This window comes from Thermobia domestica, unplaced genomic scaffold, assembly GCF_964235325.1.
Source record: "Thermobia domestica unplaced genomic scaffold, izTheDome1.hap1.1 HAP1_SCAFFOLD_246, whole genome shotgun sequence".
Taxonomy (NCBI): domain Eukaryota; kingdom Metazoa; phylum Arthropoda; class Insecta; order Zygentoma; family Lepismatidae; genus Thermobia; species Thermobia domestica.
The window spans coordinates 200,778-221,131 of NW_027655965.1; the positions used below are offsets into that span (position 1 = coordinate 200,778).

The 20,354-nt window shown below is 37.8% G+C and overlaps 1 protein-coding gene across 1 annotated transcript in view; it reads left to right on the top strand.

Annotated features, from left to right (window-relative positions):
- The window catches only part of LOC145676621 (dipeptidase 1-like), a gene marked incomplete at its 5' end in the record, with an annotated part of 261,116 nt that overhangs the window by 199,626 nt on the left and 41,136 nt on the right, over positions 1–20,354 (top strand). Inside the window, one exon of the mRNA XM_081747455.1 lies at positions 12,003–12,179. Within this exon, the coding sequence (XP_081603581.1) occupies positions 12,003–12,179 (177 nt within the window). The remainder of the gene's footprint in view (positions 1–12,002; positions 12,180–20,354) is intronic.

Sequence of the window (20,354 nt, forward strand, 5' to 3'; positions counted from 1 at the left end):
TAAAACAGAACAATTTCTATCTCGAAACAGAATGTGATGTGATAGGGATGAAAAGAGGATGAAAGAGAGTAAAGATACGTTTTTAATAGAAACAATCTACACAACACTTGAGTGGTATTCTCGTTGATTCTCCAATGATGAATCCTTAGGCGTACTGTTGTCCTCCTTCAGGTACATGCTCACCATGAACCGCCAGATGGCTAGACTAGAACTCCGGCGTGGATGCAGAGAAAAACTCGTGTTTCAGCGGCGGTGAACTTAACTAAAATGCGGACGCTTTTCTGGATGTCATGCCATTCTTGTTGAATACCAAAGAACGTAAATGTAAATGTTACCTTTATTGTGCATGGGTAAAAATTAGACTTTAAAATGAAGAATCGTGATCCGGGTGTCGACATGTTTGAGATCGTTTCTCTTGTCTCCAGCTCCTCCTTTTCGTCAGCTATCCGTCGTTTTTGTTCAGCGGTTTCAGCCATTCTCATCTCAGTTGCAATGAATTACCACATGCATGATGAAAACGCAAAGAATGTAGATTGACGTCAATTAAGGTGATTGTTGGAACGTGGACAAAGGAAACAACCTGCAAGTTTATTAATTAAGAAATATACATAGAGAAACAAGTCAACACAAAATGGAAATTCTTTGTTGCCTGCAATGTAATTGAACAGTTAGCTGCGCTCAAAAGATATAGAAAATGTTATAACAAGGGCTCGGAAGTTGGAAACCTAAAAATTGTCTTAAAAGGACCTGCAAAAAGACCTAAAACTATCTGAAAAAAAGGACCGGAAAGCTAGAAAACAGGACTTAAAAATAAGACCCAATGTAATTAGAACTACATATTTAATGAATATGTAATACAAGCTCAAGAAATACAAGCTTCTGGTAGGTTAACGGTCTGTCCTTCTACAAACTGAAGTACAAACTAAAGTAAGAAAACTTCCCTACCCTCACTTCCCCTTGCTGGAGGACATTGTTATGCCTCCTTATCTGACTTGTGATTGTTGCAGATCTGGTCTTACCAGTCCAGTCCTTGAAGAATGTCTTATCATTGGAATTTTCTTTACTGAAGAAAATATGTTTAGGAGGTGGTGGTAGTTCGAGTTAATGGCCAGTAAATTTATTGTCGAAAGATGAAGTGCAAAAAAAAAAGACGTTAAGACCTATGAAAAGCTTTAAAAAAGACAATAAACAAAAAAAAGTCGAAAAACGCAAAAAAGGACAAATAAAATCCACCATTTTCTTGTCTACAATGACCCAAAATAAACATATCTTATGTTAAGCCTCGTCTTTGGGCACTCGTAAAAAGAGAGGATTTTTCCTCAACTTCCGAGCCCCAGCTATAACTTTGACATGGATCTGATTATGAGAATTTTGTGTTCATGATTTAAAATAAATAACGTTAATCGCTTTCGCAGACTTTAAGTTCAAAATATAATAAATCCAAAATGTTGTTATTATTGATATTATTACACATAATTCATCGTGTAAGACACGATACCTTCACAATAGTAAGAAAAAAGTAAAAACTTACATGTTTTGAAAAATTCCTCAATATTAATAGATTAGATTGCTATTCCTGGGCTGGATATTCACAAGCCGGATAATCGTGAGTTTACTGTATTTCATGAAACAAATAAAATAAAGAAGAAACCACGAGAATGACTAACAATGCTAAGAATTTTATAAATATTACATTTTCGTTAGATACACACTTTTTGAATGGGTAAATACCCATTTTCTATCTACCTAGCCACTGGAAATTTACTCGACCTACATCACAAGTCATTAATATCTAACAAATTTGTACTCTGTATTGATTTTTTTTTTTTTTTTTTTTTACTGAATTAGAAAAGCGCATCAACGTATAATATTCAAAGAACTACTGTGACACACATCCGTCAAAAAGATCCCCATGGGAGAACATTCAATATTTTGGAGAACATAAAAATATCGTATTTACTTCTAATGATCACAGTTTGTTATAAAGTTTCAACTCATTATGATGAGGGAATTCCATTATGCTGTATCCCTTAGCTGGGGAATTATCCGTCATTAAATACAGAGCTGCAAAAGGGACGCTGAGAAAGAGGATAAGCAAATGTTGATAGGAAGGTGAGCTGTTGACAGGGAATCGATAACCATTGAGATTAAGCTAACGTATTACTAGCGCAGCAAGCGAAGGTTTCGTTACAATTAGACGGATGATTTGCTAATTAACTGAAACAAATCCCTTGTCTTTATATCCGATTCTCTATTCTCTCTGACATCAGCGTTGTCGAAGTGCCATGCTTACAAAACAATGTTACGGTTTCTCTAACGATATAGAAGCTAAAAGTGTAATTAAGCCTTATAAATGTGTCATCTCTCTAGCGATATGGAAAAGAAACTACCATTATAGATTTGCCAACACATTAATGAAATCTTTTCTCTGGAAATGGTTAGTCATTTCGCTTTTGTTGCAAAAGACCAGGGTTCAATCCCATATGACACATCTTACCACAAGATGATGTCTCTATTTTAGAGTTGCCATTCGTCCCGCAAAATCCAGGACCGTTACGGAATCGATATCTGCGTCCCGAAAATATTTCCCGAATTTCAGCGAATAAAGGAAGGGAACATTCAAGTTTTTTTTTTTTTTTTTTTTTTTTTTTGTCAGATGATTACGTATATAATAATTCTCTTCAACTTCTGAGTATGGCAATTCAAAAGTTGGAAAAAAAACTTGAATACATAAAACATGGATTTAATTAAATTCACGGTTTAACTATTTTGACATAAACGAAGCATTCGTTTCATTGGGCTAGGGACAAAAGGTTTTACTTCTCAATCTTATTGTTATCTTTAGTAGGGCTACTCTGTTTCAATCTGCACCTTTCTTCTGAAATATTATAATCAATAATCCCTGACCGTTGTTTTTGGTAATTTTCTGCTAATTATTCAAGAAGAAAAATATATTGCTTTAATTAATAAAACTGAACAGACAATAATGAAAATATTTGTAGTATTTGTTTAAAAAATAGCGTATGAGATAGGGGAAACCGTATTTTTTTTAATTATTTGCTGCAGACTTCCTTTTCGCAACAATGGTTACGCGCTTCCGTTGCACCTTCTAGGACTCCACTTGAATGAGCTAAAAACAGACTGCAAGCCACGAAATATAACAGATCCTGAGGAATTAAAAAAAATTGCTTACCAGGGGAGGTGGTAAATCATCTTACGTTTGCTTAACTAGGGAGGAAAAACCAGTGGCGGATATGGCACGGGGGCCGGGGGGCCTAAGCCCCACCAGTTTTTTGAATGACAAAAATAATTGAAGTTGTTATTTATAAATTCTTGAAAGTTTATAGTAAACTCATGATTTACCTACCATAGTCTGGGGTTCGGCTGCCCCCGCCCAGTTTTCACCTTCTAGACCCACCACTGGGAAAAGCTCTACTAAAATGACTAAAAATGTGATTACGTAATACTTGAACAACTCTATGTAATGGAAGAAAGTAAATTAGTATATAACACTTCTTTTCATTTTAAGAGTTACAAAGGTTCTCATAATTTAGTAGCGTCACGGATTTTCATTTTATAAATATGGCCACCATACTCTATTTTCCCTATTTTATTAGATTCTCTAATTAGTAACTGTCGTATTGAGTGCTGTGTCGATCATGAACGATTCGATCATTATGAACGAATCATGGTAAGAATGAAATGAATTATCATTCTTTCCACAAATGAATCGATTCTTCTAATGAATCATTTATACTTTTCACTGAATTACTTGCCATGATTGAAATGAACTGTGAATCACATCACAAATTGCCAGCTTGTGTGGGAATGAGAGACTTGGTAGTGTTGCTTCTGCAAATGCACGTGCGCGAAAGGAATGCGTTAACGTCTAAACAATTCATATGAACGAATCAAATAATCGAATCATTTTAGTGAATTAGAGTAAATGAATCAATTCACCAAAATGAATCATTTTGTCCATTACTAGTCCTGTTGAAACTGGATCAGTCTTTATATCTTTCTTCTCCTTAGTTTACTTTGTGGTATCATGTGTCATGCACAAGAAACACGTTTAATTAAAAACTTGGACTATGGTTTACATTCATGAAAGTTATTTATTTGCTTAGTTTTAGTTAATATTTACTTTGTTTTATTTATCTTTTGAATCTACTCACCAAGTAACAAGCAGTTATAGAAATACTAATATGGTTACGGTATTTTGAAATAATCAAATTCAAACAGAACACATTTTATTTTGCAATTAAATAGTCACAATAGTTTAAAATATGCTAATTATTTTGCCTGCAAACTAGAGACATCTATCAGCTTCCAAGATATAGTGCATATAGCGACAACTATTAGCATGATCGTTCACTATTAAGAAAGGTGTGTCGATTATATACTGTGTAATATTCTACACATGGTCTATATTTGTAATCAGCAACATGTGTTCTCTTAGTACAACTACTACAAGCAAGCAAACGACAGGCATCATCATCATCATCATCAAGAGGAACACTAGCATCACCACTATTCACAAGAAAGTATAAAACACGATTAAGACCTTCATTGACATAAGTTTTGGCTTGTCATCCTTGCTCTCTTAGCTTGCATGGAGCTCTGAGAGATCCTAACCATAAGCACCTAGCTTGCCTGGATGACTGCCGTTTCCTTGCCCGCTTAGCTTGCCTGGAGCTCTGCTGGAACTCAACCTCTCTTTGCTTGCCTCGAGCAGTGTGAATTACTAAATCATTACCACTAAGAATGCATGGAGCTCTTGGGTATCCTTCTCTTGGCTGCCTGCGCCGTGGGACATCTGTGCTTACATAGAGAACTTTGTATTAGTTTTCGGAGTAGAATTATAGTAACTTTGTGTATTATATTTGTGTATAACAAGAATTTTAAAACAAAATTATGTGGGAGAAAACCGAATCCCGTGTGATACCAGGTGTAGAAGTATGAAACCGGAATTTCCCAATAGATGGTGTTCGCGTCAGTTGAAACACCGTAAGACCGCTTGTGCAGCGCCAGCGTCTGCCTCTCACAATTGACGAAGTGTGGCAACACGCAGTAACCAAGTTGAATGCATCGATAGATTTTGCTACAACCTCAAACATGTCGAGTTTTGTGCCTACGAACTATGATTTGCGGACAGCATTGGTGTTTTGCTTTCATTTGAAGAAAACTGCATAGAATGCTTGTCGAAGCATACGGTGCGCATGCTCTTGGGAAAACTCAGTGCTTCGAGTGGTTTAAGAAGTTCAAAAGTGGTGATTTTGATGTGCGAAACGAGGCGCGTGGGAAACCAGCGAGAAAGTTTCAAGACAAGGGCTTGCAAGCGTTATTGGATGAAGACGATACTCAGACTCAACAAGAACTTGCGGAACAATTAAATGTGACGCAGAAAGCAGTATCTCTTCGTCTTCAAGGTATGGGGAAGACTCGGAAAATGGGCAAATGGGCCTCACATGTGCTGACCGAAAGACAGCAAGAGAATCGAAGAATCATTTGTCAGATGCTGCTCGCCAGATATCAACGCATGTCATTTCTCCATCGGATAGTTACAGGGGATGAAAAGTGGATATATTTGCAAAATCCCAAGCGTCGTAAATCATGGGTGAATCCAGGCGAACCATCGAAATCCACTGCCAGGCCAAATCGGTTTGGCAAAAAGAGAATGTTCTGCGTGTGGTGGGATCAAAAGGATGTCATCTATTATGAACTATTACAACCTGGTGAAACCGTTAACACGGATCGCTACCAACAGCAAACGATCGCATTACACCAAGCCATACGTGACCAAAGACCGGAATATGCAAAAAGGCAACATAAAGTCATTCTGCTCCACGACAATGCCTCCTCACATACAGCAAAACGGGTCACGGATACCATCAAGGAGTTCGGTTGGGAAATACTAGCGCATGCGGCTTACTCACCAGATTTGGCCCCGTCCGATTACCATCTGTTCGCCTCATTGGGATATGCACTTGCCGGGCAACACTTCGAGTTGTATGAAACTGTACGACAATGACTCGGCGACTGGCTCGCTTCAAGTCAAGGAAACGACCTTTTAAAATTTGAGACGAGCTGAGAACGTGATAATTATTGTCTTGTTTTCGAGTCGAGAATCGGAATGAGACTTTTCTGATGACACGTAGGCATCACTAGTACACTCAAGTCATAGATTCCAAATGGTTTATTGTATACAAACTATAAATTCATAAAGTAATTATACCAACACAATGTAGAATATTTGTCAATGTTTAAAAATTCGTAATTCATTACAAAATATACTCCAATTGTAATGGATTTTGTTTGAACGTTTTTATAACAGACCTCTCGTGGACCTCTTGATACACGGAAGAGTTTCGAATACTTCAAGATGAAATTATGTAAACAATGAGAGCATAAACTGTGTATGCAAATTTACAGAACGAGACGAGGCAATTTTAGAGACGAGATGTGCAATACTTTTCGAGAATACAACGAAGAGGAAACACTTCTTTAAAACTCTACGAGACGAGACGAGACACCCTGTTGTATTTCTTGTCTGTGGACAATACTACTAATTCTAGATACTTACGTTCATTTTTAGTTTAGCAACCCTTTCATTACGAGGCTATACATGGACCTACAGTTTAACGTGGAATCGGAACCACATAAGCTTCCGTCGGTAATGTAGGCTACTGTACGCTAACCACAATATATACAGGGTGTTTCAAAACAACACCTACAACGACTGGGAGGTGTTTCCTCACACCAAGATCAGACAAAAAGCATAGACCAACCTGGGTGCACAAATGCTTCCTTTCGGGGTTATAGGTTGTCGAAAACATTTTTAAAAAATGACCTTTAAAAGACCACAGCTCCAGTACTATGGATTCTGCCGCAGTCGGGTCAAGACTTCATTTAGGAACTAATATGTGTGATATCCAAAAGCACATGTTTCAGAATCTTAAGGTACTCATTCAACAAATTTATAGAGGAAGTTCGGCTACAGACATATAATTTGAAGTACTCACTAACTCCCTCTATAAAAAATGTGTGAGCATTGCAGGATTCTGAAACATGGATTTTTGGATAGCGCACATACTAGTTCCTAAGTGAAGTCTTGACCCGACTACGGTAGGTCCCATAGTTTTGGAGCTATGGGTCTTTAAAGTTTTTTCTTCATATTTTCGGCAGCCTATAACTCCGAAAGGAAGCATTTGTGCACTCAGGTTGGTCTATACTTTTTGTCTTATCTTGATGTGAGGAATCACCTCCTAAACGTTGTCGGTGTTGTTTTGAACCGCCTGTATATATATGGTATATGTAGTGAAAGGAAATCTTTATCTACAGTATAATTTGTCTTGCGTTAGTCATCTTTTCCTATACACTCTTCCCCCCCTCCCTACTGAAAGGCATGTTTATAAAACGAAATTATTTTATTTTGATATAGCTTGCCTCCTCACTCGTCAAAAAAAGGGTCCGACGTGTATTTCTTTGACTGCCATTTTTAACACTTTCGATCCTGGGCTAGTCTGACCTTATTTATTCCAATATCCTATGGTTTTTATGCCTTTATATATATATATATATATATATATATATATATATATATATATATATATATATATATATATATATATATATATATAGCACATTGCTAAATATTAATACACGCACTAAAAACATTGCAAACAGGTTTTTTGGACTTTAGATTTTATTATAATATATAATTTAGTGATGTAAGAAGAGGTAGTTCGCTACACTGCTCTTTGAAATATGTACTTTTTGAACAGACGAAAAAAATAATTACAATGGAAAAATAATACTCTCGCTGCGTATGAAGTGCGAACAGTGACAATGGTGTGTAATAAGGAGCTGGAAATGTGCGGGAACTGACCGCTGAGTTCCATTATTGTGAGGATTCGGGAGAAGAAATGAAAGATATCTGTATATAAGATGGAAGAAAAAAGTAATAAAAAGGGCTCAAAATCAAGGAAAAACAGTGTTTATTTTTGAAAATTTTCTCGCTTCCCGCCAACTATGGTGGCGCTTTGCGACTGGTCTGTCCACTTCACTCATATGCTGTGTTGCCAGGTCTCCTGATATTTTAGGAGATTTCCTGGTTTTTCAAGTTATCTCCTGGTCTACTGATTTTTCTTTAAAAAGTGTTAAAAACTACTGGTTTTGCGCATCATCCAAAAGCTCTTAGAAAATGTACACTTCAGAAACCAAAAAGAGTTTTTATCTACAGATGAAATGTACTTTGCAGCAAAAGTTTCCCTTTCCATGGCATCAAGAAATCTCCCAAATTATGGACTGCAAGATTTTTAACTCAGGTGTCTTGAATTATATATTAAAGCAGTACATCAAATTCGAAAGAGATATGAGCTCCTCCGTGGCTAAGCGGTTAGCGTACATGATTTTGGCGTGGAATAACCGGGTTGAATTCCCGGTGGGACCGTATGTGGTTCGGATTCAACGTTAATCAGTAGGTCCACGTCTCACATAGCCTTGCTGTCGAACGGAACGTTAAACTCAACTCGACTCGACTCGAGAGAGAGAGAGATACGCTTCATGATACCGTCATGAAACATTTGGAGATGATTAGCCCATCAAATGAGATAAAGAAATCGGCACAATCAATTGCTCCTCTCGTAACTGACTTTCCTAATGTTATAGAATAGAGTAAATTGCAACAAGTAGACACAGAATGACGGTTATTGCGAAACACAGATTTGTAAACTGAAAATGATATTTCTGTTCAAGATTTTTGTATGCTTGTCAGGAGCGTCATTTCAGATTTTGCTTAGGGGGATTAGACCCTTTGATACAAGTAAAATTTCGCACATTTCATTGATTCACTATTATTCTATTGATAAAATCAATAAAAAATCTCCAACTCAGGGAGGGCAATTGCCCCTCCCCGCCCTCGCTAAATGACGCCTCTGACGCTTATTAGATAGTCTAACCAGTTTAATATTTCCCAATTTATCCCCATTTGTTATGTCTTTGCTCTGCCTTCCTTAAGCGTCACTGTAGAAAAAGTGTTTTCAAACATAAATTTGATGAAAGCGAAACAGACAGACTTTATACCCAAACTTTGCAAGGATTGTTGCACACAAGAAGTTTCACTTCTAACAACTCATGGTAGGATCCCCTGTGAATCACTCTCTGACCAGCCGAGTCAATGTTGACATGTACGCAGATAAAGATGATAAGCCTTTTGTTGGTAAGTATAATCATTGATGGGTTCACTGTTTGCTTTGTAAAAAAAAAAAAAAAAAAATAATCATCCTAATTAACATCTTTAGATATTAAGTTGTATCTCCTGGATATTTCCTGCATTTTGGATAAGAATTTTCCTGATTTTTCGAAAAATTGGTTAGCAACACTGCTCATATGTACGGGGAGGAGGGTGCCGTCGTATGATTTTCCACAGCACGGAACTGCTCAGGTACTCACCTACTTTTTAAATTTCGAAATCAGGATCTAAATCTGAATCGTCAATTTCACCTTCCAACGGGATCAAAATTGAGCTCTTCTAAAATCTTTGATATTTCTTCTATATTCATTTTACTTCTTTCACACAAGACAACTTCTATAAAATTAAATAGTTTTCGAAACAAAATATTCTAATATATTATCGAGCGTGTTGCAGTCAAACGAAGAAAGTTAATCACAACAATCAAGATGCAAAATTTCGTTTACTCTTCGCTGGATGTCAGGTTAATAGTATTTCTTCAAGAACTGAGTCTCACAAGGCAGGGTACCCAGGTGTAACACACCGATTGTGATAAGATTGCACAGACATAAAGAATATTGAAAAAGAAGCGACACGTATTTTTTTATATCGGCCAACAAGCACACTGAAAGGGTCAAATAGGGGCATAAAAATGGGGTCAAAATGATATTATGTGGAATATAGCGAGAACGAGAAGAGATATCGGAAAAGTTTGAATGTACGAAATACTACCCATGGTCGATGCAATTCAATGAGGTAGAACGCACCCATGAGAAGAGAGCAAAACATCCGGAAATGGACCAATCACGTGTACAACATTGTCACAATGTGTTACGGAAAAGAGCGAAAAGGGTGACAAGGAGCAGGAAGAAAGAAGAAACGAAAACAGAAAATACGTGTTTTTGCTTTGGGTGCATACATCACCCATATGCGAAAAAAAAAAAAAAAACAGATTTATCTCAATGCACGAAGATGGGATAACACGCAGATAGGATACAAACGCCGTTCGTATAGGCAGCCAGCGAAACAGTACTGCGCAGTGGGTTGCATATATTGGATAATGGGAACAAAAATTCATAGCACAGTAGAATGTAATAGCAGGTGGTCCACATACGTAAGATAAACAGCAACATTAATAGCAGTACCACACATGAGTATCAACATTATATCACTACGAAAATATGCGTAGAACATAACAGTAATAGTAACAAGCTTGTTTTTGTATTACTACTGCCTACACACATTTTTGTTTAGAACATCCATCTCATCGTTGTTCTCATTACGTGATATATGCAACCCACCGCGCAGTGCTGTCTCTCTGGCTGTCTATATGCACGGCGTTTGCATCCTTCCTGCGTGTTATCCCATCTTCGTACATTGAGATAAATCTGCGTCTCTTTCGCATACGGTCAACATATGCACCCAAAGGAAAAACACGTATTTTATGTTTTCGTTTCTTCTTTCTTCCTGCTCCTCATCACCCTTTTTGCTCATTTCCGTAACACATTGTGACAATGTTGTACACTTGATTGGTCCATTTTCGGATGTTTTGCTCTCTTCTCGTGGGTGCGTTCTACCTCATTGAATTGCGTCGACTATGGTTAGTATTACGTACATTTAAACTTTTCCGATATCTCTTCTCGTTCTCTCTATATTCCACATAATCTCATTTTGACCCCATTTTTACGCCTCTATTTGACCCTTTCAATGTGCTTGTTGGCCGATATAAAAAAAAATACGTGTCGCTTCTTTTTCGATGTTTTTTATGTCTGTGCGATCTTATCACAATCGGGCTGTTACACCTGGGTACCCTGCCTTGTCAGTAAGCATTTAACACGGCCGATAGGGGCTATTACTCAAAAAACGAGTTGGACTCGGACTTCGGCGTTTTGGAATAAACAGCCAACCCGAGTCTGACTCGGGCTTGGGATCGAAAGTGTTAAAAGCTGTAATAACCGTATTTTTTTTTTTTTTAATATTGACTGCATACCTTCCATCATTACGAAATTCATATTAACTCAAGTTTTATTAAGTGGCTATTCCCCAAAATCATTAAATCTTTAATTGCTGATTGAACAGTAGTAATAATCACTACAATTTGCAAAATACTCTAAACTTTTGTCAATTTGTAAAATTTGTAATGACTTTCGACCAATAACACTGTTCAACAACGAAAATGTAAATTGAACAAAATCAACTAATTCTTATTCATTTTGTGGTGCTGATCACGAATTTGAAAGTTATTTTCGAATATTAGATCTACTTTTCGTTTTACAGGCATGTCTAATAATTATAATGAGAAAAATGCCTTTAACAGGTTATGAAATCTGGAACGCCCGCTAAATAGTTTATCACCTCTTGTTATTGCAGCGCCCCCCTGGGGAGCGTTAACGCTCACGTTGTGAACCACTGGTCTATTCTAGAATTTCCTCGGAGGCCTGTTCACCTTTAGAAAAATGAGCTACTCATTTGCTATTCATGTTAACGTAAACTTCCTGAGCGGGTCGTTTTCACTAGCGCACATGCAAACACGTCCTCTCTCTCTCTCAGACACCACACACACACACACACACACATATATATATATATATATATATATATATATATATATATATATATAATTGAACGTCATGCCGAATAAAAGAAGATTCGTTTCAATTAGAGTTTCCCTGAGGTTCTAGAAGAACACATAGTATTTTTGCGTAGAACTATAAATGCAACCTCTCGCACCCAGTGAAAAATTAATTTATTTTGTCTCTTTCTTTTCCAGACTGTAGTGGAAGAGATGAATCGCTTGGGGATGCTGGTCGATCTTTCTCACGTGTCGGTTCATACAATGAGGGACGCCCTTGAGGTCACGAGAGCTCCAGTAATATTCTCACATTCTTCAGCACACGCCTTGTGCAACAGCTCAAGGAATGTTCCTGATGATGTGCTTAAGCTGGTGGTGAGTATTCATTATTTTTACAATACCATTTAAGCGTATCACAGAAACTAATGTATCCAGTGAATGAGACACATTTCATTGAGATGAACAACCAAATGATATGGGCATCCTTATGCGTAGTTTTTGAGACAATCGAGGAAAACGAATTTTTCCATAAACATAAAAATTGATGCTGCTAACAACGCCATCTATTAAAGTGAAACTGATTTTGAAGTGTAACCTTATCAAAGTTCTCCTTACGAGGCGAGTAGTCGGGTGTGGTAGCTCAATGGTAGAGCGCTTGCCTCTGATGCATGGAACCCTTCCTTCGACTCCCTGGCCAAGTAAGGTTGTGGTGAATAACATAGTGTCCGTGGGTTTTCTCTGGACTCCCATTTCCTCCCACATTTACATTCCATCCATCTTTCCATCATCATTCACTTGCCCTAATCACCCGTCTCCCTTAGCCTAACGGGCATATGGTGGGACGTTAAATTGAAAGATTTCGTTACATTTTCATGAAGCAAAGAAGATATAGCACAGTATAGTTACTGAAATATATGCCCAAAATTAGATTGACTCTTCAACTGTACTAGGCTATTTGTTAAACTACAATGTTCTCAAAACATGAGAAATATATCAATGAAGAGGCCACTCCAAGCTTCACAAAATTATATCTTTAAAGATCAATTCTTATGCATGGTTTTCGAGATAACAATAGTAACAATAAGTTTTGCTTCACAGCGTGAAACTATGATTTACTTTAAAACTATGCTAATAGTATTGGAGTGACTTGGCCTAAGTTTGGGACCGCGGTGGCTCAGTGGTAGAGCGTTCACCTCTGGTGCTTGGGGTCCCGGGTTCGATCCCAGCCCCCGCCAAGTGAACTTTGTGGTGGACAAACACCGTGTGCGTGGGTTTTCTCGGGGTTCTCCCGTTTCCTCCCACTTTCTTCATTCCACCATTTCATTCATCACTCATCATCACCGTCTCCATTAGCCTAACCGGCATAAGCGTGGGACGTAAAACTCAAAGATTTCATTTCATTTCATTTTTGGCCTAAGTTTTCTCTCATTGGCTGAGAAACGTCATATGAAATGATCACGTGGTATTACATCATAATAGTCAATACCCTCTTGATTTTCGCAGGGGTACCTTGACCCTCCCCGTAAAGTTTGGAAGGGGTACATAAGACAACCTGCTTCAATTTTGGAAATTATCAATTTCAAAAATTTGGTATAGTAGTGTAGAACAGGAGTATGTGCTGCTGTATATTTGAGTGGTCTATCTCGTTGCCTATTATGGGTATAAATTTGCAAAAAAATGTAAATTTCGGAGGGTTTTTTCTATATTTTATGTTCTTTCATGAGGTTTTATTACCTTATGTGGTTACATGGGTGAGGATAGCGATCGATTCCCTCTCATAAGATATGGATACATTAATGCATCCCTCTTAAGTATTGAGAGAGGTACATAGGCCCACTTCTTAAGTTTGGGAATTCTTTAAAAAAGCAATAATAGTAAATGAAAAGGAAATCTTTCAGTTTACTTTCCAACGACTATGCCTATTATGCTAAGGGAGACGGATGATTTAGTCAACTGAATGATGATGAAAGAAGTTGTAAAATGAGAATGTGGGGGAAACTGGAGTACCCCCGAGGAAACACACAGACACGATGTTGTCCACCACAAACGGGATACGGACAGAATCTTGCGGCCGAAACATCGCCGCCCAAAACCTCGCGTGGTCAAAACCTCACCTCCTAAAATCTCGCGTGGCCAAAACCTCGCCGCCCAAAACCTCGCGGGACAAAATCTCGCCAGGCCGAAACCTCGCGTTGCCAAAACCTCGCCGTCCGAAACATCGCGGGCTAAAATATCGCCGGGCCAAAACCTCGCGTGGACAAAATCTCGCCACCCAAAACCCCGTGAGCCAAAATCTTGCTTGGCCAAAAATTTGCGTAATGAAACCTTTCCTTAAAATTTACCCAATGAATTTCTTAATATGCAATTCCATATTACAAATAATAATAATAATAATAATAATAATAATAATAATAATAATAATAATAATAATACACAAAACATCTCGTGTGGGAGCTTTCTTGGGGTATTCCCGTTTTTTCCCACTTTCTTCATTCCATCATTTCCTTCATCCTGATCATCTACGTCTCTTTTAACCTACAGGACATAATCGAGGGACGTAAAAACTCACATATTATTTCATACTTACATAAATATTATTTGTTTTTGTTAGAATTTCCTAAGGTCACCGTCAAAGTGAAATAAAAACAATCCAAGGCTCAAGTTCTATCTATATTGAAAACTAGCAGCGTTCACCCCGCTTCGCTGCGGTCACCCCGGAACGCAATAAACGTTGTTACTTAGATAATTTTTACTTTTTCGCTTTCAAGTGATATGATAAAAACCATAGAAGATTGCAGTAAATGTTAACATTATATCGCCTGTCATTTATGTTAACCCGCCCCGCTTCGCTGCGGTCACCCCGGAACGCAATAAACTTTGTTACTTAGATAATTTTTACTTTTTCGCTTTCAAGTGATATGATAAAAACCATAGTAGATTGCAGTAAATGTTAACATTATATCGCCTGTCATTTATGTTAACCCGCCGAGTGACACGGTCATGCGGGTTGCATATAAATACGTTTATTTTTATACCTATGATGAACTAACAAAGGATTTGTACGTTATGGACACTTGAATGGTCAATTATCTCAAGACACTGGTAATTAAAAATTAAAGTGATATGATAAAAACCATCTAGGGTCCAAATCCTAATAACCCCCCAAAAATGAAAGAAATTGGTTCAGCCGTATTAGCGTGATGAGCTAACAAAGGATTTGTGCGTTCTCTTTTATATAATAGATTTGATCGAGACAGGTCGGGTGGTTCAAGAGTTATTGAGTCACAAACACAGCCAATTTATTTTTTATGTATTTCTATGTTTCCCCCTTTCTCTCCGCCTTTCCGTCAAAGTAAAATGATAAAAACCATCCCAGGCGGTAACCTGATCCGTCTGGCAAATTCGATCGAGATTGGTCTCTTGGTTCAAGAGTTATTAAGTTTTATTTATTTTTATATATCTCCCCCTCCAATTCATTATGCCGTCAACGTGAAATTACAAAAGACATCCCAGGTCCGAACTCTATCTATGTTGAAAAATTGATCGAGATCTGTCGGGTGGCTCAAGAGGTATAATGTCAGAAACATAGTAATTTTCATTCTTATATATACAGATTTTCAATGCACGTGTTAGAATATTTTCTTCTCGTTATTTTAATGCAATTATCTGTTATTACAAAATATATACATATAGCAATATATAGAGCATTCTACATCAAAGAAATCGTCATGGCGAGGTTTTATACTGACGACATTTCTTCCGAGGCAAGATTACGTCCCGCGTAGTTTAGACCTAGCGAGATTCTGTGTCCAGAGATCAGGACCGCGAGGTTTTGGCAAGGCGAGGTTTCGGCCTGGCGAGATTTTGGGCCGCGAGGTTTTAGGCGGCGAGGTTTTGACCAGGCGAGGTTTTGGTCCGCGAGGTTGTCGCCGCGAGGTTTTGTACTAGGGATGCATTCGAGTCGAGTCGAGTCGAGATTTAAGCCTGTCTCGACTCGTCTCGAGAAAATGTTGTCTCGACTCGTGTCTCGACTCGAAAATATGTTTCTGCCTCGACTCGTGTCTCGACTCGACAGTCTCTGTCTCGACTCGACTCGAATTCGAGTCGAGACGTCTCGAAATTCGAGTCGAGACAAAATGTACGAGTTAAAATATACGCACACATCAGCCAGACCATCATGACTACCTACCTAATTGTCAGTATGTCGACTTTTGGCATGGATAGAAACGGCGACACGTCTTGGTATACACGCAATGATCCTTGATAGGTCGCTGGAGAGAGCTGGCACCACATGTGCTCACTCAGGTCACCTAATTCCCGTAAATTCCGGGAAGGGGAGCGATGTGCTCTGACGTCACGTTCAATCACATCCCACAAGGGACATCACTCAAATGTCCGGCTCCAATTTCAATGAAACTTTTTTGCTGATAGAAGGCATGTATGCATCATTACTTGTGATGACAAATTTTTGCCATGGTGCATGTTTTCTATTTTTTTTTAATAACTTTTAAGAGTTGTGATGTGGTTATTAGAGATTACTACAGAAGTCCCTTACTACCCTTTGTAAACGGAGCGTTAATGAAGAAAAACCATGTGGATACATATAAATCCTGGGGGGAAGTCGTATGGTAGATATGACCTTGATGGCAGCCATCTTGAAATCCACCATTTTGAATTAAGGTCAAGTTTTCAAAATCGGAATAGGGTAATATGATACATAATTTCGGGCTAGAATTTAATTAGAAAAATAATGGTGAGGTCAGTTTTAAGATACACCCATTTGGGGGAAAGTTACAGGCATATCAATTGTTTTTACTTACTCTGTGCGTAAGTCCCTTCTTACTTTCGTCTCAAGACCTGTAAATCGATCGCAACGGCAGAGCCCGGTTTCGCACTAGTGTTTAGAAATCTTTAAACTCACTTGAGGGAATATTTGTGGATTATTGTATTGTATTTTGCCTTTAATTAAATTTCAACCCACTTCATGATCTTGTGTAAAGTATCACTAAAAGAGAATTTCTGTTTTTATGGAGAACGTAAGCATGGCAATTATAAAAGGTGAGTAAGGTGCGTATGTATTTATAAGAAAGTCTTTTGTGGTTCCGCCAACCTATTCTTTAGTTTTTTTTTTTCAAAATACTCATATCTCATAAATAAAAGAGCTATTATAAAATCTCTTACCACTATTCTTTAATACTTATAAAATTTTATTTATTGCAAAAGCACTGGCGAGATATTTCTTAACGCCCACTAAAATTATGGTGGAGCTCCTTCGTGGCTAACGGTTAGCATACTTGCCTTTGGCGTGGGAAACTTGGGCTCGATTCCCGGTGGGAGTTCATGTGGTTCGGACTCCACGTTAGTCAGTAGGTCCATGTCTCACATAGCCTCGCTGCTGAACGGGACGTTAAACTCAGAATCAATTCAACTCAAAATTATGGTTTTGACTTTATTATGATGTCATTAGTTTAAACGCCCAACTGCCCAGTAATTATAAACATTGACTACATTATAAAATTGTAATTTGTGACGACTAAAATATCAGAAATTAAAGATTATTCTTTGGGTTTTGGAACATTTTAAAAAACGTGCAAAACTGGTACTGCACCGATACAACACACCTTTTGGATTTGTCATAACATGTCTTATATAGCTTTGGTTCGATTCTCAACACGGACTGCAACTACCCGTTAAATTGTGCATCCGAAAGGCACTCTTTGTTAAACCTCGCTTATCACCGCTCATCTTAATAATATATATAACTTCACCGCGAAGCAAATGTTGCATTTCTCTCTTTCATCCTATCACAAAACAAAACTAACCACAGCTGTGACACGAAGGAGCTATTTCGAAAAGAAACAAGCTGTGCTTCATAGAGATGTGTACCAAATGATAGAAGTATAAAGTAATGTTTTCTTTTCTGTTTATTGATATCAGTTGGTGTTCTTAATGAGTTTACTCATTAGTTTAGAAAGAGTATATATGGAATTTGGACATATGTTGTACGTATTCTCCTGAGAAATTGATGAGACCAGAAAAGTTATAAGGACAGATGGAATAGGTTTAAGCGCATCTACGTGACTTTATCAAATATTTATTCTCCGTAATGGTACCACGCGGAAAACTTGGTATAGGCCTACTTTTATCTTTGCCTCCCTCTGTTAGCTGTTTCGTATCATATATATCGGATGGTTTTGATATTTCTTCTGATCATTAAAACAACAATGGTACCTGTGTGCGTGCAGAAATGCAAAAGCACAAGGTAACTTCCTATTTGTTTTGGAAACAACAAACCCATTTCACGTGTGCGAGAGAAATTGCGCACAGCGAGATCGGGTGTTTACTCACGGTCAGTTCGCAGCAGGAGTCCATGGTAAAAGATTTGGCTATCTCGAAAACACTCGCAAAACCTTACAAATACAAAAGACTGCGCTTCAAAGAAAGTTTAGACACAGATGTTTCAATTTTCTTTTAGCATCTTTCTTCAGCAAAATAGTCGGTTCATTGTATTCGAAAAAGGGAAGGGAGAAAGGGTGAATTTATTTTTTATGTGGAGGGTAACGTTGTAAGTAGTATAAACAATACATACCGCTTCCGACTCTGTACTGAAGCACTTCCTTTAGCGGTATATCACTAGATCTATCCTGACCTTCATCCCACCTCAAGTTGTAAAGTAGAAAGGGACAGAAGTATTCAACATGACTGCGCACTTGGAGTTTCAGTTCACAATACGAAAACCAGTGAGCAAGTAAACAGTCTTTTGTAGGATCGTGTTTTACTTCTTGAATTTGTTTTTGAACATTTCTGTGAATTCAACAACAGAACGCAGTAGAAATACGGACTAGTTTTTACTCCAACCATACTTTTGCTCCAACCCAGGGATGCCACATTTATGATTTCGTACTAGATTTAGTGATTTTACTATTGAACTAGTGATCTAGTACGTACTTTGGGTAAATAGGCACATTCTAGTGATTTTTTTGCATTTTTTTCTGATGCAGACAAATGAGAAGGAAATGGTTCTTAAAATAAAAGGAAGAAGTATATTGCAGTTCAAAACAAATGTAGAAACCTTAAATTATTTTTTATTTTCCCTCTGACTGAATGAAACCCCTGCTGTGTAACGACCTTAGGTAAACAACGGCTATCTTTGGTCCGCTACCTCCTTTTGTTAGCCGACATGAGATGGGTTACTTTTTTTCTGGAAGAAAGTGAAGAAATAATTATCCAGTACATTTACGTTTTGTCAGGCACACAGGCGTAGTCTGTACTTGTTTAGTAACGAATTTTAGCAAAATAACATAAATGAAACATATGTACCAGAAAATAGAGGCAGTACAAACGGAAATTTTCATCTGTGACACATTTGATGAGAAATATAGTTAGATGTCACTTGCAAGCAATCTAAACATGTCCTGTCCTGTAATTCTATTCGTATGTTTATGTAGGTGAGACTGATAAATCAAGAAACAATAATAACTGGTTTTCTTCCAGGGGAAAATCTAAATGTGACGGGGTATTACACTGGGACTTTAATTGCGTCCTTTGTACAAGATTAACAAGTAATAGCAATTTTTTAATTTATTTTAGTTCTTGGGGAGAGGAAGATGGAAGCGAACCCTCGTAGAACCTCTGCAAGGAAACATGAATACTATCCGCCACTGTTTGTTACATTACACAAAATAGTTATATATATATATATATATATATATATATATATATATATATATATATATATAATATTGAGTTTTAGTCAGAGTTTTCATTCTGCAGGAGAGGGGGGATAGTAATACCTGACGAACATTTTCTATTCTCAGTGTGTTGCAATGATAGCATTTCCTCCATTATAACTTGGCCAAGCTAGTTGCATTATATGTAAGGATTAAGTTAGCCTAAAAAGCTTAAATTTCTATGGCTGTTTTACTCTGTACCCGTGTTTCTCATTTTCGGTCTACGGGACTCTGTGTCCGGAAATTTTCGATGGCTTCCAAGTCGGAAAATAAGTGTATCAAAGGCATATATATTATATCTATGGTTATATGAGGCATGGATCTACAGTTTAAAGTGGGATACCAGTAACAACTTCATGAGCTTCCACCGTAAATCGAACCAGAGTCTCCCGCGATCAAGGCGTATGTGTTAACCATACAGCCACGAGGAAATTCACATAAGCACACACACATATATATTGTTGAGTTGATTTTGACTTTACCGTCTCTTTCAGCAGCGAGGATATATGAAATGTACACTTACTGATTAACGTGGAATCCGAACTACATGAGCTCGCGCCGGGAATTGAACCCGAGTCTTCCACGGCAAAGACGCGTACACTAGCCGCGGAGTTCACACACACACAGAATCAGAGTCCTCACACACCAAGGGTGAGAGCTGTGCCACTGAGTCACAGCGGCCACGGGGCTAGGTCGAGTCCACTTTACGTTCATAGTTTCTTAGTACATAAATGTTACGTTTATGAAATAGATTTTCCTTAATGAGCTGCATAAAAACAAAAGCTTTCGAAATGCATTAAACAATTAGCTCGATTTGAGT